The 25,475-nt window shown below is 42.0% G+C and overlaps 1 protein-coding gene across 12 annotated transcripts in view; it reads left to right on the top strand.

Moving 5' to 3' along the window:
* The window catches only part of dip2a (disco-interacting protein 2 homolog A), a 95,227-nt gene that overhangs the window by 35,310 nt on the left and 34,442 nt on the right, over positions 1-25,475 (top strand). For 10 of the 12 annotated variants that reach the window (XM_015966686.3, XM_054747021.2, XM_054747019.2 and 7 more), the window contains exon 2: positions 20,762-20,833. In XM_015966686.3, coding sequence (XP_015822172.2) covers positions 20,762-20,833 — 72 coding nt within the window. Of the gene's footprint in view, positions 1-9,617; positions 9,981-16,013; positions 16,223-20,761; positions 20,834-25,475 lie in introns of those variants that run through there. The other 2 variants (XM_054747023.2, XM_054747022.2) reach the window with 2 other exon arrangements.

The raw sequence follows: 25,475 nt of genomic DNA, 5'->3' as shown, positions 1-25,475 counted from the left end.
GTTTTAAACTCCTTTAGCCTGGAGATGCAGGTGAAATCTTTTACATTCTTGCCTCCCTGAGTATCTCCACTCACTGCTGCACTCAGGTGTGACAGATCCTCCAGCTCAGACATCTGACAGAACACCACATCGCCGTTGTGTTTTCTCTCTCTTCCTTTTACCTCCTTCACCTCTTTTCATTTCTGTCCTCTGAGAACGTGCCGACTCTCTCGCCCTGCTCCGGCAACCGTATGGATCCTGGGCCTGATTGGATGATGCCAGGTTGTCGTTACTCTGCTCTGCTTGAATCGGCCTCACCAGCCTCCCTCCTTTCCTCACCCGCTCCGACCCGCTCATCCAGTCTAACTAGTTTCTCTGGTGGTTAGCTCGTTGTTACATTATATCTCAAACGTAGAGGTGTTTGGTGTCCACAACTGCAACCGTAAAGACACTTTGTGATAAATTCCCAGTTGGAGGATGAAGCATTTGTGCTGGTGTGAATCAATAGAAAACATTAAATGGAGTCTGTTGACGTGACTTATGTTGAATCTGGGAGCCTGCTGTTTCCCAATAACTCGATAAACTGATCTGGGATCAGGTGTCTAATAACCACAGGGGGTGTAATGTTTGCGTGCATGCCTGTGCTAAACGTCTGCCCCCATCTGCCTGTCTAAATCAAACCTCCCCCCTTTTTTGGCACCACAAACCCCTTTGATTTCATCCCCAGCTCGTCGCTTTACTCCTGTGTGTTTTTAAAGGGTTCCCCCAAGCAGCTCCTTCCTGGTAACACATAAACACGCCGTGTGATGTCCTTCCCTCTCACATTGCTGCATTTTCCCTTTTTTTCCACTGTGTTGAACGCCAGCAGGAAGGAGAAAGGAAACAAAGGAGCCCACTTCCTGTACGTGTACGTCCTGAATTCCACACAATGGAGCAGGAAGTGCCTGGCAGCTGTGAAGGGGGACGTGGAGTGTGAAGGAAAGATAAAGTGCCCTCTCCATCCTGTTAACTGCTCTGATCATCCTCTTATGTCTTTTTTTTTCATCGTCGTATCACTCAGGGCTCGACCCGCTTTAGTTCATACGCTTTTTGCGGCGTTTCTGCGATGGGATGAAACGTGTCGCATTTCTCCTGCGTTTGCAAAACTTTATCAGCCGGCCCTGAACGAAACCAGGTGTTTGATGACGTTTTTGCTGCTCAATGGGATTTAATCATCAGAAAGTCTTCATTGGATGCAGTCTGCAACTGATGACCTGAGCCCAACTGGAGCACGGCTGTCGCCATAGTGACCTTTGCTTCACGAGGACTATGTTGGACATCGCTCTAGCTGAACCTTTAAATCACAACCGTGAATCCCACCAAGGAACTCGATTGCATTCAGATCATACGAGAAGAAACAAAACAAAACAAGAGGAAACTAATCAATGATGCTCATTTGTGTTTTGTTCTGCAAAGAGACGGATGAAAGACCAGAGTGGGAGAGGTCCAGTAGAGCTCTAATCCAACGCCATGATCTGTTATCTTTTTTCTCCTTTAACGATCCTCTCCTCATGATTTCAGACTCCCAACCCTCCCCTGCTGTTCCTCTGGGGAGACAGATCTTTGCTCGGCTCATAACATCAAAGCACGTGCCCCCTCCTCTTTTTCCTCTCCGTCTACCAAATCCCTCCCTTCCTTTATTTATTTGCTCCTCTGCTATTCCATCAATATTTCCCCTCTGTTCTGTTTATCCTTTTGTCTTTTTCTGCCTGTTATCACCTCATCTTCCTTTTGCTCCATTTTTCTCACTCCCACCTTGATTCCCACAGTCTGAAGACATCAAAGACACGTCTCCTCCTCTTGTGGCAGTCGTTTACCCAGGCGGGCTGCCAACCTCCATGCCACGGCCAGGTGCCCTCAGTGGGTCCAAAACAGCATGACTGCAGTAAATCTGTTCAAGAAAAGAGTAGAAAAAGTAAAGATTCCCATTGGGAATTGTGCCTTACCAGGAGGAATTCATGGATGAATGGTGGGGAGCCAGTATATCCACTCATCAGTGATATAGGAGTGCTAACATATCCTTTTTACTTCCATGTTTTCACAGTTTTTAGAGGAGCGCTCCTTTGTTTCCATGAAATACCACAAACACTCTGAGAGGGAACACAGCATCTGACTTAACCCTCATTTAGCCGACTAAACCAGCTGTACGTACCCTGACATGCTACTATTATCCCATTTCCTGTTCTGCTGTGCTCTCCCCTTTGTTACACTTTACTCAAGTGCAAGCAAGAGGAACGGTTTTCAAGCCCGCTCTTACAGAATTATGTTTTTTTAAGCCATTCATTTGAAGTGAAGCTTAAAATAGAGCAGACTGTTAGCTGGAAGTGCAATTCTCTTACGTCTGCATCATTCTGTCCTCTGCAGCAGCATTACACACATGCAGTCCTTTTCAGGATAACAGTTTTTTTTATTAATGCTCAGAATCAGAAAGACTTTATTTACCCCCTAGGGGCAATTAAAATAACAACCGAGCAGAATTACGTTAAAGATAAAAACCGGGCATAAACGGGCAATAAAAATAAAATAATAAGAAAACACAAAATATACAGTATATACACAATTATTATTATTCAGTGTTGGTCTTCAGCCACAGGGAGGAGAGAACGCTGCTGGACCGATTAGTACAGCGTCGTGCAGCTGCAGTCTCAGGCTTCTATTACTCTGAGGACATCCGTCACTTACCCTCCTTCTGTCCCCCCCCCCCCCCCCCCCCGGCCACATTATCCCACATCTGCATTCTCAGCACTCTTGTTACGCACATGGCTCATTTCAAGAGAAGGGCTTAACTACCTCAGGTATCAGCTGCTCCTGTTTTCAGAGATCAGCATCAGAAACAATATTTTTTTAAACTTTAGGCTTTTATAAAGCAAAATGGCATTTTTTAGCAGTCTAAATCCACGTTGAGCCTTTGCAGAAACAAATCCTGCCTGTTTTTTTTAAAGTTCCCTGATGGTTCATACTGCTTAGAGATGGGGTGAGAAGCTCGGTAATCCGGGAGGGGCTCAGAGTAGACCCGCTGCTCCTCCACATCGATAGTTGAGATGGCTCGGGCGAAGGGTATTACCCACAATCCATTGCTGCGGGAGAAAAGGCTCAAGTGCATTTACTGAAAATTTGTATTTTCAAAATAAACTTGTTCATTTTAGGATGATTAGTTGATACTCTGAATATTTTAGACAAAGCAGTAATGACTGTAAATTTATTTAAAATAATTGTTTGGTTGTTTGTTTGAAAGTTGTTAATTAAGGTTTTTTTAAAAAATGCAGCACAGCGACCAGCATCCCGGCATGCGTTGCGGTCCATGACGCAGTGCTCTCTGTCCCAATTAGGAAATTATTTGCACACCTGTGTACCGTGCACTCGGAGCCTTACTGCACACTTCGCCCCAGTGCACTTTGCTGAAGACTGCAGGGCGTAGTGTGAGTATTGGGATTGAGCCAAGTTTATTTAAATGTATAATTATCTTCCAGAAAACGCCTGATTAATACATTTTTCTAAATATTCTTGTAAATTGACATTTCTTGTTACTTTTCTGTTTTATATTCAATCCGTTGGTTGATTTTAATTCTGAGCAGTGCACAAAATTAAGTCTGAGGAGTAGGTTAAATTCAGTGTTCCCCAACTGATCTGGTTCAGAAATGTGCCCAAAAATCGGCGACACGTGTCGACCATCGGCAATAAAAAAATAACAAATTGGGTAACATCTACTTCTGAGTATCATCTGCTAGTAATTTTCGAGCGTCGTTCACCTTTAAACAAAGGTATTTGCCCGCCGACTGCAGCAGATTACCCCGGCATTACCACATTACATCTCCCACAATAATAAATCGTGTTTTAAGTGCATCCCAGCTGTAAACACGCTGATTGTGGCTACTGCTTTGAAAGGTCAACAGCCTGCTATTTAGTGCAAGAGCAGCTTTTTGCTTCTCCAGCTGGACTAAAGTGATTGCATTTTTTTCTCTTTTAAAGCCGGCCTTTGCTGAAAAGAGCTGATAACACCTATCGGAGCTTCATTAGGGGCACGCTGATTAGAGTACACCAAACCCCTCTGATGGAGGAGCACAGACCAAGTGCTGCCACTTCCCACGCCAGGTTTACTTAGTGTTTCTGTGTCTGTGTGACACTAGTGGAGTCTGCTGAATGCAATAATCTCACACACCCTCTCATTAATGAGCCCAGATCTGCCTCGGGCTCTCGTGGATATGTGCTGTTAATAGGCAGGAGAAGAAAAAAAGCCGTCCGCCGGAGTTAGACTCCAGTAAAAGAGAACTTATTTTTACATTTTTTTAACTCTGAAGGCAGACTTTAAATTACAGTAGATTGAAAACATACCCAGATTTTAAAGCTAGGAAGTAGAGATGGTTGTGTCTGAGCAGTCAAGCTCTCTAGCTCCCTCTGATGGACAGATGAGACAAAAGCCCACCCGTATTTAACTGCACTCCAGTGGGGATGAGCAAGATGTTATCATGTAACACGATAAACTTGTTGGACGGGATCTCTGCTCTTAGTTTTTCACTTGAGTGCTGTATCAGTTTATCAAAGCACATCAGATGTTCCATGTTAATGTTGGTCTGATTGTGTGTTGGGGCAGAGGACATGAATATGTTTAAAACGTGTGTGTGCTTCACGTATGAGTGTAACGTGGTGTGTGTGTGTGTGTGTGTGTGTGTGTGGTAGCAGTTGTGGTTTCTTTGCCACTGACTAACGGACTCATTAGAGCCGGAGTCCTGCACATGTGCTCCAGCTGGGCTGTCTACTCACACCCGCCGCTGCTCTCATTAAACGATCTGCTCCGTGTGCACATAGGTGACGGAGTTTGTCTCCTAAATTAAGTCGAGTCTGAATGTCTGTAGGCCACCAGCATGTGTAGTTTGTGTGTGTGTGAAGGAGATTGATTTGAAATGAGGTCAAACATGTAATTTAATAAGAGCTAATCTAGTTGGGAAACTTTTAATTAGTTTTTGCAAAAAACCTGCTGAATTCCTCTAATTCTGACTGGATTTAAGGGACAATTTTAGGTCATAAAATCTTCTGAGGGCAACCAGATGCTTCCTTGTTAAACATCAGTTGGAACAGAGATGAGCTGTGTTGTTTAGGGCTATTCAATTTCGGGCCTCGAGGGCCAGTATCCAGCACGTTTTGGTTTTAACCAGGTTTCAACACACCTGATATCAATCAGCAGGCGATTAACAGGCTTCTGCAGAGCCTGATGAGCTGCTGCACAGGTGATTCAACCACTGAATCTAGTCGTGTTGGACCAGAGAAACCACTAAAACGTGCTGGATACCGGCCCTCCAGGCCCAAACTGGAATAGCCCTGGTTTAAAGTAACACTCAATGAGTTTCCTGCTTCTCCCTCCTACCGGTTGAAAAGTGTGAACAACCCTACTGTTGCTAGTGCTAACAATGAGCTAACTCTAACACATGCCAACGGATACTAAAATAAACCACGAAATAATAATATTCAAACTGTTGGAAAACATTTTTTGTAGTTGCAAGTCCATTAGTAACAAAGCCAGGTCATCATCAGTCTATGATTTTGTAGCCTCCTTTAGCTCACTCAGACATGTGTAGGCCACACAGATGTTCATTCTGGTCTTAGCTCTTTGCTTCACCACCAAAGACTTTACTCTCTTACTATGAGCCATGATGCCAACAAAATAAGTAAGCTAAAATCTTCCTTTCATGCTTTTTGTTGACGGTTAGAAAACACAAAAAACTAAACTGCAAACCTTTATATTAGCTACTGGCAGAGTAAACAGCTACCGCCGCAAAGCAGTCAGAAACGTCCCACTAGTGTTCCTACCTGAACCACAAAAGTTGCTAAGTGCGGTTTCTGGACAAACGAGGGCTACAGAGTACCGTCCAGTGTGAAGCTGCTCAAGTTTCTGGCTCAAGAACCGTTGAAACCAGTTTGAAAGCAATAGCTTAAAGTGTTAAAAACTCTTAAGTGTTGCTTTGAAAGGCGTAAGTCTGGCCGTTGGAATGCTATCGTTGCACCACATAATTGACTGAGCGCTGCAAGAGGAACAATGTTCATTTGATTGTGTTGCGGAAGAAGAAATGAAGGTGCCATTTTGGATAAGCAATCAAAGATGTGCAGGAAAAGGCTTGCAAAGTGTGTAACGCCACTCTGTGAGTGTGACGCAGGGTCTAAAAGTTTCTACGGGTGCTAGAGGTTTTGCTGTCAAGGTTAGCTGCAGCTGTGGAGGACAATCCCTACTGCAGCGACTGTCTGGCATGAAACATTTATTAGGACTAGAGAAGCAGAGGCAAAATGAGATGGACGGGAAGGCAGTGAAGAGCAGAGGGAGGAGGAGAAAGTTGATAAGGTATGAACTTTTATATTTAAACAATAAAAAATGTTTGAATCAAGTGTGAATGCTGTTGTGGACGTCGAAACATAAAACATAATGAGACCTGACTGTAAATGAAACATCTAGAGATGAAGATTGGAAGTGATGAGTCTGGTTATAGTTATAGGTAATGGACTTGCGGGTTTATGATGCAGAGAGGACAGGAGATGTAAGGCGAGAGGAGCAGATGGTGTGTGAGGTTTGTTCTCATCCTGTCCTGGTGAGATCTGTTTGTGTTTGTCCAAAAGAGAGAAGGTGTGGACACCCCAACACAATCTGTATCAGTGAATAAAATCCTGAAACTCTCCAGTTGAGCTGGAATTGGCTGAAGATGAATAATCTGAGGTGTCATGAACAGGAGGTAGAGCTACAGGCTCTAAAGGCTGGTTTATTTGAAATGACAAATGTCCAATATTAGAATTCAAATATAATATCTGAATTTGTCCTTTCAGATCATTTTATTTTGCACCATGTACATAATACACATCAAACACTTCAGCTACTTCTCCTGTCACGCACAATGTCAAAACATAACAGAGCTGAAATACAGGTCCTTCTAAAAAAATAGCATATTTTGATAAAGTTCATTATTGTCTGTAATGTACTGATAAACATTAGACTTTCATATATATTAGATTCATGACACACAACTGAAGTAGTTCAAGCCTTTTATTGTTTCTAATATAGATGATTTTGGCATACAGCTCATGAAAACCCAAAAGTCCTATCTCAAAAAATTAGCATATCATGAAAAGGTTCTCTTAACGAGCTATTAACCTAATCATCTGAATCAACTAATTAACTCTAAATACCTGCAAAAGATTCCTGAGGCTTTTAAAAACTCCCAGCCTGGTTCATTACTCAAAACCGTAATCATGGGTAACACTGACGACGTGACTGCTGTCCAGAAGGCCATCATTGACACCCTCAAGCAAGAGGGTAAGACACAGAAAGAAATTTCTGAACGAATAGGCTGTTCCCAGAGTGCTGTATCAAGGCACCTCAGTGGGAAGTCTGTGGGAAGGAAAAAGTGTGTCAGAAAACGCTGCACAACGAGGAGAGGTGACCGGACCCTGAGGAAGATTGTGGAGAAGGACTGATTCCAGACCTTGGGGGAACTGTGGAAGCAGTGGACTGAGTCTGGAGTAGAAACATCCAGAGCCACCGTGTACAGGCGTGTGCAGGAAATGGGCTACAGGTGCCGCATTCCCCAGGTCAAGCCACTTTTGAACCAGAAACAGCAACAGAAGCGCCTGACCTGGGCTACAGAGAAGCAGCACTGGACTGTTGCTCAGTGGTCCAAAGTACTTTTTTCAGATGAAAGCTAATTGTGCATGTCATTCGGAAATCAAGTTGCCAGAGTCTGGAGGAAGACTGGGCAGAGGGAAATGCCAAAATGCCTGAAGTCCAGTGTCAAGTACCCACAGTCAGTGATGGTCTGGGGTGCCATGCCAGCTGCTGGTGTTGGTCCACTGTGTTTTATCAAGGGCAGGGTCAATGCAGCTAGCTATCAGGAGATTTTGGAGCACTTCATGCTTCCATCTGCTGAAAACCTTCATGGAGATGAAGATTTCATTTTTCAGCACGACCTGGCACCTGCTCACAGTGCCAAAACCACTGGTAAATGGTTTACTGACCATGGTATTACTGTGCTCAATTGGCCTGCCAACTCTCCTGACCTGAACCCCGTAGAGAATCTGTGGGATATTGTGAAGAGAAAGTTGAGAGACGCAAGAGCCAACACTCTGGATGAGCTTAAGGCCGCTATCGAAGCATCCTGGGCCTCCATAACACCTCAGCAGTGCCACAGGCTGATTGCCTCCACGCCACGCCGCACTGAAGCAGTCATTTCTGCAAAAGGATTCCCGACCAAGTATTGAGTGCATAACTGAACATAATTATTTGAAGGTTGACCTTTTTAGTATTAAAAACACTTTTCTTTTATTAGTCAGATGAAATGTGCTAATTTTTAGAGATAGGAATTTTGGGTTTTCATGAGCTGTACGCCAAAATCATCAATATTAGAAACAATTAAAGGCTTGAACTACTTCAGCTGTGTGTAATAAATCTAATAAATATGAAAGTCTAATCTTTATCAGTACTTTACAGAAAATAATGAACTTTATCACAACATGCTAATTTTTTGAGAAGGACCTGTATAGTTTTTGACATATTTCAGGTTTATTTAGCACAACTAGCCTAACTTAAATGAAAGTAGTTGCCATATTTTTGATTATTATTGATATTGCTTAAATTTCAAGTTTGCACAATAGGAGATATGTGATTTTAAAATGATTTAGTTTTGCTTTTATTCATAGTGGAGACCTTCCATATTCCAGTATCCTTATCGGTATCAGACTTTAGGAGTTAGACCTTGTTTATGCGCTGATGCCGGTGCATAAACGTGTACTTGTTAACGCCAAAGCACCAGTCAAACTTAACTGACCAGTGTGGGAAAAAAAAAACACTGAGAAAGAGTCTCAGAAGGTCTGACACATGGGACACTGTGCAAGTTTCTCTTCTTCCAGCTGGGAAATGACTTAACGGGGCTGTAATTGAAATCCAACCTGACTGATATAGAATCATATTCAAATAAAAGTCATAGTCTATCATTTATTTCTTATGTCTAAAATCTCATTTAGTTTCATTAAATTAAACAATTTGAACCTTCCTAAACACCTGCTGTTAGTTTATTGAGTTTTTCTGGCACTTGGCCACTTCTGCTGCTTAAGTGGGAAAACGTTCACCTCACATTTATAAACATGAGCAGAGTTGTTTGTTTCTTTGTTAAAAATGGTGGAAACAATCACACACCCACATGTTTATTTTAATCTCACAGCAACGATGGGCTTCCCACTGAGACCCAGTCACGACCAATCACAGATATCCCTCTCCGTAGCAAAGTGTGTGTGTGTCTGCTAGCTTATTGGCTACGCATGTGTCAGGCTGGTGAAACATGGCCATTCATATGGTAATAACCAGGCAAAAAGGAGAAGACAATAAATGGCTTCATGTCCTCTGAGACGGTGCAGAGTTGAGCAGAAATCTCAGAGTTGGATGCTCCAGTTGGGACGCTTTGGTTCGTTTCTCTGACTCCTTGGATGCAGCGTTTCTGTCCATCAAGGTGCATGCTGGGAGTGCTGTAGACAGAACGACAGAGGACTGGAATCAGGTATTCTAACTTGCTTACCCACTTTGGGGAACTATCAGGAACTTTCTGCAACAACACATAAAAAAAAACCCTCAAAAGCCTCATGTTTTTAGATTTTAACCTCAGAAATAAGATCTCCCTTCTTGGGCAGTTTTACAGATTTACAGATTTGCATTTCTCCTGTTCTACTTCTCATAACAGCAGGTGCTTAAAATCTGAAACTACCCTTCAAGCTCAAACGATTGCTGCAAATTTCACTCATTCTCAGTTGACCAAAGTTCCTGTTTTGCTCATGTGTTTACTGCTTTTACTCCGTTCTCAGGGCAAAAACAGAATCAGATGTAGTATCCAGAAAACCCACGCACACATGGCTCCCTGCTGCTCGGGACTGGTCCGAATGCTGTCACGACTGATTTGTTATGGTGTTTTTGGAGTAAGGAAACATCGGCGAGTCCGGTGAGGTTGGCACTTTCAACTTAAACGAGTTATTTTATGAGAGTGTTGCTGGAGACACAGTCAGTGCTGCTGCTGGGAGGGAAAATATACTCGTATTTGAAGATAGAGTGTTTAAACTGAGGCTCTCGCACACTGGTTACGCTTGTCACACAGATGTCTCGCATCAAAACACACAAACTGAAAGCACTCAGACAATGATTGATTATGACATATTCTCACTTTCTTTGTTTTATTTGGATTAGAAAAGTAATAATAACCTAATATATGCATATTTATAGCACGTGACTTAATTGGGTATAAAAAGAGGCTTCTTCAGCGTCAGCCTGAAGAAGCCAGCAGCCGTCGGCGAAACTGTAGCTACAAACAGGTAAACAAAACTGTTTCTGTGTTTAAAAAAAGAAGAAAGCATGGATAAAAAGAGGCTCCTGCACTTTTGGTTGTATTGTGCGATGTTGGATAGTGCAAGCCCCCCCCCCTGCTGTTGTTCATGTAGGTGAGACACGTGTTTGTGCATCATGAGAGTCTGGCTGGGAGCCAGAATAGCAGCTCATGGCTCACTAACGCTGCAGCTCAGAGCAGACATGAATCGGTTTGGACTGGAGCCAGGTCAGCGTGTCCATCTCTCTCATAAATGCATTCATACTTGGTGAGGACAGATTCTGAAACATACCTGATGCAAAAGCAGGCTTACGTTGGAACAAATCGGAACCATATAAGTCTGGTTTCTGACCTATATGTCGATGTTTCTGACACTGTCTGAATGTTTTTGCAATTGCACATGTGTTTGTGTGGTCTTCCTTCCCATCTGTGTGAAAACTGGTGAAAGCTGTGTGTGTGTGTGCTCCTTTGATGCGTACAGTGCAGAGGTTTAATTGTGACTGTTAATTATGGCTACCCCTCTTGTCTACTCCCCCAAATCAGTGCACAGCTGCAGGGTCCCCCGTGTAAAATCAGCGCTGCGTCTAATGTCTTATTATTCACGCTGTCTGTCTGCTCAGCAGCCATATAGAGCTCGGGGGATACAGGGGGATTTGGGGCTGTGTGTGTGTGTGTGTGTGTGTGTGTGTGTGTGTGTATGGGATGTGGGGGTTATGTATTAACAAAGTGGTAATGGAGGGTTAGTTCGGTCTTAATTAATGGTGATACTACGATGTGATTGGAGCAGTTGATGGATGGAGACTGAGAGACACCCAGGCGCTTTTGGATCAGGTTTAACTGATGGTGTGTGTGAGTGTGTGCATATGCACGTTTCTAGTGAAAGGAAAGGGAAGTCATTACCTTTTAATCAAGTCTTCTCCTATTCCTCACTTGTTTCCCTCATTACTCTCCACATCTTTTCATTTTGTGTCCTAAATTCTCCCTGAAGCACCCCCACCCCACCCCCAGCTGGTCCCACCTCTTGACGTTCCTCCAGCTGGCTCTCAGCTGCAGTCTCCTCATCATCTTCAATCAGCCCCTCTTTTCTGCAACACTTACCCTTCTTCCTCTCCGAGCCTGGCTGGGTGTAACCTGCCTGCACGTTTGGTGTCACTTAAATGTTCCTACGCCATGCCTTCTTGTCATGGTGACTGACTTGTGCAGTTAAAAATAATAGACGTAGTTCTTACAGCCTTGCCTTGAGGTTACAAGAATCATATTTTTTAAGAAGCTGCACTGCTTTGTTCAGCAGAATGCCACTTATAGAATGTAAAGTCAAAGGAATTGGCCTTCTGTCAAGAGCTGGATTGCTGTTAACTCTTGTAAAGTTTCATGGAGCTGATGTTAAATGTTACAGGCTATGAACGCATCTAATACTCTGGTCTTACTTCTACTGAAACATGCACAAAACAGAACATATCAGGGATGAAGTATTTGAGTCAGGACTCGGATTACGATGTGTGCAAATGTTGTGCTCCGTGGTTAGGAGTATTCTGCACGTACCGCGTTGTTGTGCAGTTTTCTTTTTTTACAGATTTTTCCTCAAAGTTAGAAAACAGCAGCACCAGGTGTACCATATGCAGCAGGACAACAAAAGACGACTGGGACTAGTCAATGCCCTCATGCTATCACTAAGCTAACACAGTAGCGTGTGGCAAAATAATAAAATATGCTTGAAATAAATTTGAAAACAATAAATAATCCACATGTCCGCTGTACCCTTACAAAGGCTTTTGGCAGTTGTGGTTAGTAAATTTGTCACCTACGCTAATTAGCAATGTTTTAACTCCAACATAATGTTTTGCACAGTTAATTAATTGCAGAAAGAGTAAAAACTAGAAATATCAACAGTCTTGAGATGTGAGAATGTTATATTTAGCGGCTGAAGGTAAATGATCCAAATTGGCAAGCTGACGAGCAAATTCTGCAGTTTTAGGATTCCAAAATTCACTTCCCAACTTACCTGAAACTCAGTAAAGTCAGCAAAACACTGAAGACTGTAGACGCCTTCTTGACAGCTCCAATGACACTTCTGCACCGCCTCATCACGCTCCAAAAGCTGTTCTTTAGCAAATTAGAAGCGTCATATTGGCCTTCAGTGTGTGCCCACTAACATTTGGTCTTCTTTTAACCTCCAAGCACAGAAAACCGGATCCAACGGCTGCTTTGAAAAATTTAGATGAAAGAATCGCTCTTGCTGAGTTTGAACAATAATTTGAAAGAATGAGACGGTTGCATTATAACATTGGGAGTGATCTAATACAATACAGCAAAATCTTGACGCAGAATCAGAAGCTTTTCCGGTTCGCAGCTTGCTTTGTTTACAGCAGCGGCCCAAAACGATCTCCTAACACACAGATTTTCTGTTTCCTGATCACGAGACGTGTGATGTACGCGGGTGAAGATCAGCTTTAGAGCTGGGATGTTTGTTCTCTCTGTGCGGGGGCTCGTTCCGAAGAAGGAGAAGAAAGTATCATTTCTATAGCGCCTCTCAAGATAAAAATCACGAGGCGCTTCACAAAAACAAAAATGTAAAAATATAAAAAAGCATTTAGAAAATGTTTAAAAATATATTTAAAATGAACTAAAATAGGCAATTGTGATTAAAAAAAATGTTAAGAAAGAGAGAGAGTGAATAGGAAAGAGGGAAATCAGTGGATCCTGAGGAAGGTGGAATAGGTGGGGAGAGCAGAATAAACAGAGTGGTGAAGAAGGTCATACAAAAGCCAGCTTGAACAAGTGAGTCTTCAGCTGTTTTTTAAAGGAGTCCACTGAGTCCACTGATCTCAGGCTCAGGGGGAGAGAGTTCCAGAGTCTGGGGGCCACAGCAGCAAATGATCTGTCACCTTTGGTCTTTAGCCTGGTGCTGCACAACCAGTAGGCTTTGGTCACTGGACCTCAGGGACCTGCTGGGGGTGTAGGGACTAAGAAGATCACCAATGTAAGATGGTGCTTGTCCATGTAAGCCCTTATAGACAAGAACCAGGATCTTGAAATGAACCCTGAAGTTGACAGGCAGCCAGTGAAGCTGGAGGAGAAGCGGGGTGATGTGGGTGTGTTTGGAGGACTTGGTCAGAAGCCGAGCACAGGCATTCTGAACCACCTGTAGACGGTTCAGGGAGGTTCTGCTCAGACACGTGAAAAGAGAGTTGCAGTAGTCTAAGCATAAGGAGATGAAGGTGTGGAGAACTGTCTCAAGTTCAGAGCGGGACAGAATGGGACTCAGCTTTGCAATGTTCCTGAGATGGAAGAAGGAAGAGCGAACAAGGGAACTGAGATGAGAATCCAGGGTGAGAGCTGGGTCAAAGGTCACACCAAGATTCCTGATGGAAGGTTTGGTGTGAGAAGCAAGCTGACCAAGAGAGTCTCTGACTTTAAGAACCAGCTTGTCTGGGGCACAGATGAGGATCTCAGTCTTATCTTCATTCAGCTGTAGAAAGCTCCCAGCCATCCAGGTTTTGATAGAGTCTAAGCAGGAGTGTAACAGCTGCAGCTTAGACATCTCATGGGGCTTAAAGGAGACATACAGTTGGATATCATCTGTGTAAAGATGGTTGGAGATTCCTTTGAAGGAGCTCAGGATGTGCTGAAGAGGAAGCAGATAGAGGAGGAAGAGCAGAGGCCCCAGCACAGAACCTTGTGGGACACCATGGGTAAGAGAGGTGGTGGAGGACCTAAACTTGGAGACGGCCGCAGAAAAGGAGCGCTCAGAGAGATAAGAGGAAAACCACTACAGAGCAGATCCTGATAGGCCTACCCAGTCTCTCAGCCACTCCAGTAGCAGGTGATGGTCATCAGTGTCAAAGGCTGCAGCTCCGACGCCCACACTGAAAAAAAAAATGCAAATGACGACTTTAGTCGTCATTGACAGTTAACAGGTTAACATGACTGGGCTCAACCATCTTGACTCACAACGGGGAAGGCTGTTGTTGGTTTAGCGTCCAGAAAACAGCAGACAACCTATGTCTCGGCTAATAGAAGCTAACCGTTAGCATTAGCCACTTCACCACATGGCAGAAGTTCCTCCAGGCTTGTGTTATTTGTGGAGATTAAAAAATCCACATTGCTGTTATCCAATCCCAGACGAGATGTCCAAATATCAGGAAATAAGACTCCAAAACCTGTTGGTCACTTCTAGTGTTTTAAAATGGTGTATCAGTTTACACCACGTATCAGGGGTGGGTGGGGGGAGGTTGAGCACTCCGTCCCGCAGCGCTCCTCCTTGTGTTTATGCATATGTAGACAAATAAAATTGTAGATATGATATGTAGCTAAATATGTAGATATATAAACTTGTTTATATTCAGTTCAAGTGACATAGATTATTTTTTTGCTTTTGCTAGTTAAAAAATATGAGAAAAACCCCTTGAGAAAAAAATTTATTTAAAATATTTTTCCTGTGTTAAAATTGTTTGAGTCCATATTTAACACTCTAAACAAGGGTATTCAATTCCAGTCCCGCAGGGCTGGTATCCAGCACGTTTTAGTGGTTTCTCTGCTCCAACACACTTGATTCAGTGGTTGAATCACCTGTGCAGCAGCTCATCAGGCTCTGCAGAAGCTTGTTAATTAGCTGCTGATGGGAATCAGGTGTGTTGAAACAGAGCTAAAACTTGAAAAGGCTTGATACCGGCCCTCCAGGCTCAGAATTGAATAACCCGGCTCCAAAATATTACATTCACTATCTTTCCTATTGAACTGCAACACTTGAGAGACGAAAACCAACAGAATTTTGGAGGATTAATCTTGTAAATTGATTGAAGTTGTTAATATAATTTAGTTTCGCAAGACTTTTCATTGGACTCTATTTATTTTTAGTGCTAAAAGAGTTTATGTCAGTCGGAAAAAGCAGACGGGATAATCCTGTTTGTTCATATAGATTCATTAGAGCTTGTTCTTCCAAGCGTTATTTAGCTTAATTATATGCAGGTATTCACTGAAACTCTGCCATGGGGCAAGTAGGCAGCTAATTTTTAAAATGAAATACAAATGCGCGCGCACACACACACACACACACACACACACACACACACACACACACACACACACACACACACACACACACACACACACACACACACACACACACACACACAGGAGGCTGAAACCCTGTGGGACTCCTGGAGTACTCTATCTCCAGCCTGTCTTAATACAAGGGAGGGTTTTCCTCCTAATCTCACCCCAGACTAGCTTCCTCTCAAATCCAGGCAGAATTTTTTTACACAAAGTGATTTTTTTTTTCCCGGTAGAAATTGGTTTAACATTACAATCTTAACGTAATATGTTATTAATGTCCTCTCACATTAGGAGTTTTTATTTCTCATTCCTCTTCTTAGGGATTTTTGCAGGAGGAAGCATGCTCAAAGCTTTTTTTTCGTGCTCCGTAACCTGACCTGTGTGGACGTGTTGTAACAGGCTAATGAAGCCTCTTCACAGTTGTTGTACAGTGTAAGTGGTGTGTGAGATCGGTATGTGGAGGGGGTGCTTTGACACCCTAATCCCGCAGCGGAGCTCGGCTTTGTGCGACCTTAGCTGGGAGGAGAGTGGAGAAGGGAGGGGTGGCTCGGGGGCAGATGATTGAAGAGGGGGTGCTGGGATTGAGGGGAGGGAGAGGAAGGCAGGATGAGGGAGATGGGGTTCGCTCATTCTCCTGCTCTTACTAGGAGAGGAGACAAAGAATCCCAAAAAGCCTGATTTATGACAGCAGGGCTTTTCAGACCGGTTAGCCTCTTCTGACCCGACTGTCTTCTGCCACTGACTTCTTCTCCTTCGTCTGTCATCCTCCCTTCAGTCGTTGCTGTAGACATCTGCTGTGGCTGCTGCATGTGAGTGACCCTACCTGTTTAGTTTATCTCACAGCCTTTAACATCTGTGTTTTCTTAAAATGAGATTTAAAGATATGAATTTATTGCAGATTGTGCAGCTTTAAAGATGACTTGGATACAACAGCATCCTGACAAAAACACTTCTCTGCAAAAAAAAAAAAAAAAAAAAAACGGCTAAAACTTTAATCCACACGTGCCAAACCTAACGCTAATGCTAAAAGACAGCTGGCCACATCTGCTTTTGCAGCAATTAATGCACGAGCCTCGTAAGCAAATTTCTCCCCTGCCTAAATATTTAGTTGTGGTTTTTCTCAGTCTGAGCGGCAGACAGCTTGATCGCTGGCTCAGCGGTGCTGCTGGCACATTTGGGCTCAGACTGGCACAAGAACTGACATTATGGCAGGGTGGGGCCATCTCTGTCTGGCTGATGGTCACTGAAGGAGTGGTCTGGCGAAGACAAGAAGGGATTTTGTGTTTGTTTGTACAGAAATAAGAATTTTGGACCAAAAATGAGGAGAGAAGTTAATTATCACAGCAAACTTTGAAATATATTTACTTGTTTTAGATTCATGAGCTAAATCACTGTATGTATTTGCAGTGGAATATATTTGTTCTTACCTTAAGCCAAGACTGATACTTTGAATGTTTAGTTAACTTTTCAATTAACAGGAAATAAATCAGTTATTTCAGTTTTATCTTTGATTAATCAACGCTATTATTTTTATTTTCTTAAATGCCCAAATGGGATGTATCCTTTTGTGCTGCCATGTTGGTCTCTACTTCTTCTAAAGTCAGTCCTAACATAAAAATCCATCCACCCTTCTCTGTCTGTGTTTGGAATTATGAGTCTAAAACAAACCGTTTCCAAAAGCCCACTTTTGTGATGTCACAATTGGGGAAATTAAAATACTACTCAGAGCCCCTCCTGGTTATCAGAGCTTCTCAGCTAATAGCAGCCTGAGTGGGGGGTGGATGGGCGTGGCCAGCAGCAGCTTGTTTTCTTAAAGTGAGAGAGACCTGAAACAGCTTTTTCTGGACGATACTGAAACTGAGTTGCTTTTTGTGGGGGGAATTTTGTGTAAATAACGTCATGAACAAGTTTTGTATTGACCCCAGATCTAAAATCCAAGAAAAAAAGTCATATTATGCCCCCTTTAAAGCCAAAAAAAAAAAAAGTTACATTTTTGTCTTCTGGAATGAAAATAAATTCAGTTAGTTAAATATTTTTTCAGATTTTTTGTGTTTTTTAGACCAAACTTACAACAAAATAAGTAGAAATTTATTTTTGTTAATATCAGAGAACTTAAAACAATTAGGATTATTTGTATGTAGTCCTAAATGTGTTCCTGCATTGTTGCTAATCAACCAGCTCACAGTCTTCCAAGCCCCACACACACTTTTACACACTCACCAAATCTGCCTGTGGGTTCTGCTTTTTAATTGGCCACCAGTGGTAACGAATACACATAGATGCAAGGCTTTAGATGATTACAGTGCCACCATCAAGCGTTTGTGCCCCCTGGTTTTCTACTTATGTAAAACAAATTTGCTTGCAGCTGAGAGCAATTCCACGGAAGTAGAAGCTAGCTGTTGTCCTTGCCTGGCCTTTGCATCTAAAAACATGTTAATACCTCATTAATTTGCCTTGGAGAATATGTTGTTTTCTTTTCTTTGCACTAACTTGTAGAGGAATGCTTTATGTCTCAGGATTCATCCTGTGATTGAAGATCTGTCTGCTGTAATTCTCTAATGGGCCTTGTTGGTGCAACGGCCAGCTCTTTGAGCAGCTACCAGTCACAAGTAATCAATAACAGAAAGAAGAAGGACGACAGAGTCTCTTTCTCTCACTAGATGGACCCCCAGCTTTTTGGAAAAAAGGATTCAAGGCTGGCTGACATGAAATTTATGACAACATTGAAGATATTCTGCATTAAAAAAACTCTCATGGCCTCTGGGACATAAGATTTTCTCACTTTAATGTCACAGTATTAGCATTTTGAAGCCTGACAAATGTGGACGTTTATCATTATTTCTTATTTGTTTTCCGGCTCGACGTGAGGTGCTGAGGGTAAATGAAAACAGAGATGAGTCAGGATGTCAGAAGGTGACAGGAGCTTAGTGTGCGTTGTTAGTGAGGTCTCGGAGGCTGAGATTAAGGTGCGGATGTTTGAGTGGAGGGATAACGAACAAAAGAGCAGGCTCATGATGAAGAGGGATGCTGACTGGGGAAGGGAATCCCAGCTGATACATCTCTGAACTTTTGTAAGGATTCTCATCTTTCTGTCACTCTTCCCTCTCAAGCTTTAGTTTATTTCTCTTTCTGACATATTTCTCTTCTCTTTTTTGGAGTCTTTTTGTTTATTAAGAGTTCATAATTCAAGCCTTTTCCTGTATGGGTCAGGAACAAGTCCTGCAAACTACAGAACTCTGTTCACACCATGCAATTTACCATATTGCTTAGCTGCCCTCTGCCCATTTTTCCATCTGTGTCCTCCGCTCTACCCACCCCCCTCTGTTAGTCCCCAGTCAGCAGGACGCTATTGACCTTTGAATCCTCCCGTTTCTCTCTTATAGAGGCGTTTAAAGTTCAAACAGAGAGGGGAAATGGATTCTTTCTGTGAATAATGAATAGTTTTACACAAACATGCAGCAAAAATACCATAATCCTTAATCACCCTGAGACCTAATTTTTCTGTTTACCTAATACTCGGGGTGAGGGTTATTCCTGTTAAATCGAGACAAAGCTGTTTGTTCTCAGGTCAGAAGATTATCGTTGCCGAGACGTATCTCAATGGGTCGGCGTTAGCTCGGGCCTCTCGGCCTCCCGGGACACGGGGCCGGTGTCAGGAGCCGTCGCAGGGAGAATAGTGAGCCACCATTGTCTGTTTGTCAAACCGGTCGGCTGCAGCACGCTGGCACGCACACAGACATTTACTGATGTCCGCACGCTCACACGAAAAAGAGCATGTCAACAGAACAAGTCAGTGTCAGGTCAGCCGGCTGAGCTCTGTGGACAGCAACGCATTGTTGGACATTTAACAGTGCAGGCATTCAGTTGTTACTGGTGACTCAGGACCAGTGGGCTGCACACAACATACAGTGGGATCAACAGCACCTGCCTTCACATTGTCACATTAGTGTGTTCAAAGTTTACAAGCAGAGAAGAAGTGAAAACCTCACAGAGATTGTTTTTTTTAATATGATTGGTCACTCTGAGTTTAACATGTAGGCTGAATGTAAAAATAGTCTTCTACCTCTATGTCCTGCATTAGAAAATAAACAGAGAAACGCTCAGATTAGATCTCCTTCACTGTAAAACAGCATTCGTGGACAGAGATGGCTGTGGTTGGTTTAGCATCCAGGAAACAGCAGAGCACGTCACAGCTAGTAGAAGCTAACGATTAGCTTTAGCAACTCCTCAACACTCCATTAGACTTGTGTTATTTGTGGATACAAAACATCAAAGTTGCAGATCAAACGGAGGCAGCGGAAGAGTGGCATTGCTGTTAACCAATCAGAGAAAAGATGTCTGAATGTCAGGAAATACGATGTAAAATCCTGCTGGTTTCTGCCCCCACTCCTCTGGCCACCTTCTACTTCCTAAAACAGGAGCGCCAGAGCTTTTTTCCACTGAGATTGACTCACAAGGCATTGAGACCACTGCAAATGTATTGGGGAAAAAAAAAACAAGTGAATGAGAGCTTTTAAAAAATCTCCTGAAGAAAAAAGGATGGAGACTCTAAAGGATATCGGGAGTCATTTAATCAAGTTGTCATCTTTAGCTAGCTTGTATTGTGCTCAGCATTTTGCTTCTTCTTCTCCAGTTCACCCTCACAACCTCCACCGAGACCCTCTGGAAACTAATATAAAGCGTAGAAGTCATTAGATTCAAGCGTTCACATGAAGTTCAAACTGACACGAAAACAATCTGCTCTTAAGAGCTTTCATCAATCCCAGAAAGCCTGTTGTTTTTGTGCTCAGCTTCACCTTTACAAAGGCATCAAAAACACTCACAGTTAGCAGAAATCTGCCATTTATTAGACTTATTAGATAGCATTCAGGACCGGAGGTTTTTTCTACACTTTGTTATTTTTTAACTTCATTTAGACTCCAAAATGCTGGAGATGATGACGGCCGACTGGGTATTATTTTCTTGCTGACAGCAGTGTTTTTACTCCTAAATGACGTTTCTGATTCACCAGACCGATGATCTTTTTAACATCCCTCACTGATGAGGCCACTACTGTGTAATGTCCATGCACCAAGTTTATTTTTATTTTTAAACATTTAATTCCAAATAAAAGGAATAAAGTTTCAAAACAAGTGTGATTATATATGTTTATTTGTGTGAGACTAACCTAAACTTGTATTTGTTTCCCCGTGGTGCCGACACACACACGCACACACGCGCACACACACACACGCACACACACACACACAACAAGGCACGGCCAAGCTAATGACTCATCTCTCTGCCTCCCCTCCCTTTTCTCTCTCTGTCTGTTCCTCTATCCATCCGTCTCGTCTCTGCCTGTGCAGGAGACATCACTCAGAAGGGCTATGAGAAAAAAAGAAGCAAGCTCTTGGCTCCTTACATCCCGCAGATACAAGGTAAGGTTTGCAGACCTTTTGGATTATTTTCTGCCTCCATGAACTTTTACCTGCTTAAACACATTTTGTCCTGATAGACAAACAAACAGAAAATTAGAAAAAATTCTCATTGAAGTTTTGAGAAAAAAAGTGATGCAAAACTAAACAAAAAAAAAAAAAAATTCCCAAACCAACAAAATTTTCAATAAAGAAATTCAGCTTTTTTTGGAAGATGAGAACGTATAGTCCATTATTTGATTAAGTTAAGATTGTGTTTAATCTATAAAGTGAGCATAATGTGTATTTCTGTATCAGTTAGGTGTATTTTTATCCTCCTTGGTGCATCGTTTGAAGTGAAAACTAAAGAGGAGTTTCTCTCTTTCTACTTTTCCTCCTTCTATCTGGTGCGTTTGGTTTGGCCTGCTTTTAGGAGTGGAAGTCTGAGTTTGCTTTGGATTCCTTGCTTTAGGCTTTACACTGGAGTGAGTTAGCAGGACTGATATTCAGCTGGACTGGGTCATGCTTTAGGGGTGATGTTTTTGTGTAGATGACACTTTCTGTTGCCCTCACCGCCTGCTGCAGGCCCTTCCTGCTCTCTCCTGTGCAACAGTCAGTCAGGAGGCTCTCGACTGCTGACCGATAGAAGTTTGTCAGCGGGGAGGCGGGTGGTGTTCATGCTGTAACTTCCTGAGGAAGTGAAGCCTCTGTTGTGACTTTTCCACCTGGACCAGCTGAGTTCAGCTGCAATGAGAAAATCAAAGCTCTTTATGTTTTCCTCTTCCTCCTCGTGAATAAAGCAGATGGATGTCTGATGTCATTTCCTGTCTTATACAATCTGTTTCTTGATTTTATTTATTTATTTTTTGTTACGTTTAAGTCAAGATTAGTGCCAAAAAGCCTTTCCTGTCTGTTGGCTGACTCATTTTTGTTCAGTATCTATTGTCAAAAGAATAGCAGGATGGTCATTTAAATTGATCACAATAAGTAAAACTCACCGTTTGCATCCTTTTGTGCTGCTATGTGGGTCTCTATAAATGCTCTAAACATGAAAATAATCTGTTCGTCCATTTTCTGTCAGTGTTTGGTTTTAGCAAGCCATTTCACAAAGTCCCCATTTGTGACATCACAAACGGAGATATTAGCATAGAACCATCCCCTCCCAGATATCAGAGCTTCTCAGCTCATAGCAGTGTGAGCCGGGAATGTGTGGGCGTGGCCAGCTCCAGCTTATTTTCTTAAAGTAGTATATAAAAATAGATACCCCATGGAATGGCGCTGCCTATTGGAGCTGCCGTAGTGGCCTGCCGCCATCTTGGATGGGTCTCCATTTGCCCTCGGTGAATTAATTTCTACTGAGGAAAGTGCTTATCCAACTAAAAACACATTTTATCAAGCTTTTTAACAAAATTAGACACATGGTATGATAATTACAATATAAATATAATTAAACAAAATAAAATAAAATATAAAGTCCCATCAGTTAGGCTAAAAAAGTAAATAGTAATCCCATCTGTTTTCTACGCTGTATGTTGTGGTAACCGTAGGCTGCACAAAAATGGGCACAGTTGCCCAGTCTGTGTTGACTTTGTAGAGTGAGGAGACCCATCCAATATGGTGGCAACGCTGTTACACTCCCCAGCAGCCAATGGGGCCTCTACATATCCATGTCTATTCATTCTGGAAGGCACTGAAATTGTCAAGAATAAAACTGCTGAAATAGCTTCATGTGAGAGGAAGTTTGTGTAAAGAGCTTCCCAAATACAACTAACAAAAAAATGATCAAATTTCCAGAAACGCTTGTTTCTTTTGAAGAGGTTATTAATGAGTCCTCACCTTGATCTAATTATAAAATTTAAGAAAGAAGTTAAATCCAAATTATAAAGAAAAGTATCTGAGACCCACCTGGTTCCAGGGCCGTGCAGAGACCTTTGACGGGGCGGGTGCTCAAAGTAAAAAAAAAAAAAGGGGGGCACTTATAGAGCAATCCAACAAGTTAGAAAATTCTGATAATGAGACCGTTGGGTTCAAACAACATAATAAAAATATATCAATTAGTGTCATTAGTGTTAATGTTAGTTCATAAATAATAGTTTTAGTTTTTAAAGCTGACTTATATCTAGAGATGTTACAACCACATTTTTGCCCCTGATCTGAGTCCAAGTTGTTTGATTTTTGATTATCTTCCAATACTGAGTCCTGTTCTGATACCAGGTGGTGATGCAACACATTATAAAAGAAGAAAGAAGTTGTCCTTCTGTCTGTATTTGTCATTTTGTTATTTTAGCCTGAAAAGGTCACTCATTCAGGAAGTACATTTAACAGAAATCAAGATACTTTATTGCTATTGCACAGGTGTACAACCAAAGATATTTTGTGCTTACTAAAGACAGCTCTAGTAAGAGGTAGTAAAATAAATGCAACCACAGAGAGTTATCCAGTGTGATCTACAGCTATGTTAGCTGAGATCTTTTTCCTGTCAGTAGAAAATTCTTGATCCCATTCCATGATCTCACTGAACTTAACACTGAACATTAGAGCTCTGCTACCAACCTAACAACAACATCCTTTGGCCAAAGGCACCATCATCACATATGTGGCAGGAGTCTCAGAGAAACTTAGAAGAATCTTCTCCAAACACAACATCCCGGTAAACTTTAACCCAACAACACCCTCAAGACAGAAACTGCTTCATCCAGAAGACCAAACACCCAAACAGAAGCTCAGTGGTGTCGTTTATGCAGTCTAGTGTAGGAGCACTGTTCAGATGTTTACATTAGAGAAACTAAACAACAATTACACAAGAACATAACACAACACCTCTTCAGGTCTAAACTCTGCAGTCCACCTTCACCTGAAGGACAAGGGACACACCTTTAACGATGACAAAGTCCAGATTCTGGACAAAGAAGATTGATGATTTGAGAGAGGATTAAAAGAAGCTATCTATGTCAAAACGTGAAAACCCCACTTTAAATAGAGGAGGGGCTTAGATGTCACCTTTCCAGCACCTATGATGCAGCTTTGAATCTAATTCCTAAGCAGTTTCAGTCTAGGTCACACCTTCCTGCATCTAATCAACACGATGACTCACCATCAATAGAGGCTAACGACTCATCGGGAGATGGAGAGGCGGGGTACTCAGAGTAGTTTCTGCTCTTTAAATAAAAACAGACAGCTACAGCTTATAAGCCTGACTCTCCCATATTCCAGGTAGAACTGACATAGCTCCTCAGATGAGAAGTGAAATGTTTTAAAGAAACCAAAGAAGTCCAGTTGCGTTCATCAGTCGCCTCTTGTCAGTGCGCCCCAGGGCAGCTGTGGCTACATCGTAGCTCATCACCATCAGTGTGTGAATGTGTGTGTTAATGGATGAATGAAACACTGTAGTGTAAAGCGCTTTGGAGTCCTTACTCTGAGAGGTGCAATATAAGTGCGGGTCATTTGTCATTATCATTTATCATTCATCTGAACCCTTTGGAGTAATAGTCAATAATAAAAAAATACATAATAAAGTAATTAAACGTATATAGTTATGCTCACATTCACTTTTACCATCTCTTTGTGGGAGGCGGAAAATTTATCACAGTTAACCCTCTTATGACCATAAATATAACTGGTATTTTTTAATGGCTTTAAAATTGTAATAAAAGTGTAAAATGTTTGTAACTCTGCTCCTTTTTTCAGAACAACCTCAGCTTTCAGTGTCTGGTTTGTATTTAGTGTTTATGATTATTAAAGTCTGTAAAACTGCAGCTTAAATGAAAATAAAGGATTTGAATTTTCTTTACATTTATTACTAAACAGGAACTTCAAAATGACTTGAGCTAACTATGTCAAAAGAACTATTTTAACTCAGAACTGCAAACACTCAGAAAACAGTGTGACCCCTGACCTCATGTTAACCAGTTTAATGACTGCAGCCTGTCTGTGACCACAGGTCTACGCTCTGGTCCAGAGAACGGGATACAGTAAAATAAATACTAGGTGTCATAAAATAACACTCATAGGCTACCTCACAGCTGTAGCTACATTTCTACCAGCATTATGAAGATCAATAAGCCAGGTAAATGGTTAAATGTAAACATTTCATTACAAAAAGTCAACTAATAAAATTCTGCACTGATAAAATTATTTTTTCAGTTAAATAAATATTTAATGTAAATATAAATAATGCTGGAATGAAGCTGAATCATTTAGTAAACAGTGGAGTGTTCAAATAAAAACCAGTGTGACTTTAATCTGTCCCTCCTCATGTCACCATCTACAGAAACAGCCTTCTGGGACACCTGACCAACCAGGTGGATTTTATTTGTGACGTTTCCATAACTTTATAAAAGCTGCTGATGAAGATGATCAGACTATCTCCTCCTTTCGGTTCTCGCTCTCCCGTCGCGGTTCGCTCCGTTTTTTTCTGTGATGCTGCAAAGCTGGGTTCCCTCTAATAGTGATTTTTGGAGTAACATGAATTACATCATGTAATACCTCGTTGAAAAGCTCATTTTATGTACTGTTAGAACCCGTTTGAAGTATTTTTATTTGATTTGTAATTCAGAAGTTATGACCCGGAAAATCTAGAGTGAAGAATATCAACATCTGTGATTCTTTGTTGTGTGTTTCTTCAACACTTCAGGAGAAGTCTCTCTCATGTCCCATTTTCTGTCCC

This window comes from Nothobranchius furzeri, chromosome 14 (genome assembly GCF_043380555.1).
Source record: "Nothobranchius furzeri strain GRZ-AD chromosome 14, NfurGRZ-RIMD1, whole genome shotgun sequence".
NCBI classification, from domain to species: Eukaryota; Metazoa; Chordata; class Actinopteri; order Cyprinodontiformes; family Nothobranchiidae; genus Nothobranchius; species Nothobranchius furzeri.
Note: the sequence above shows the minus strand (reverse complement) of the source record. Positions and strands in the feature narration are given on the sequence as shown.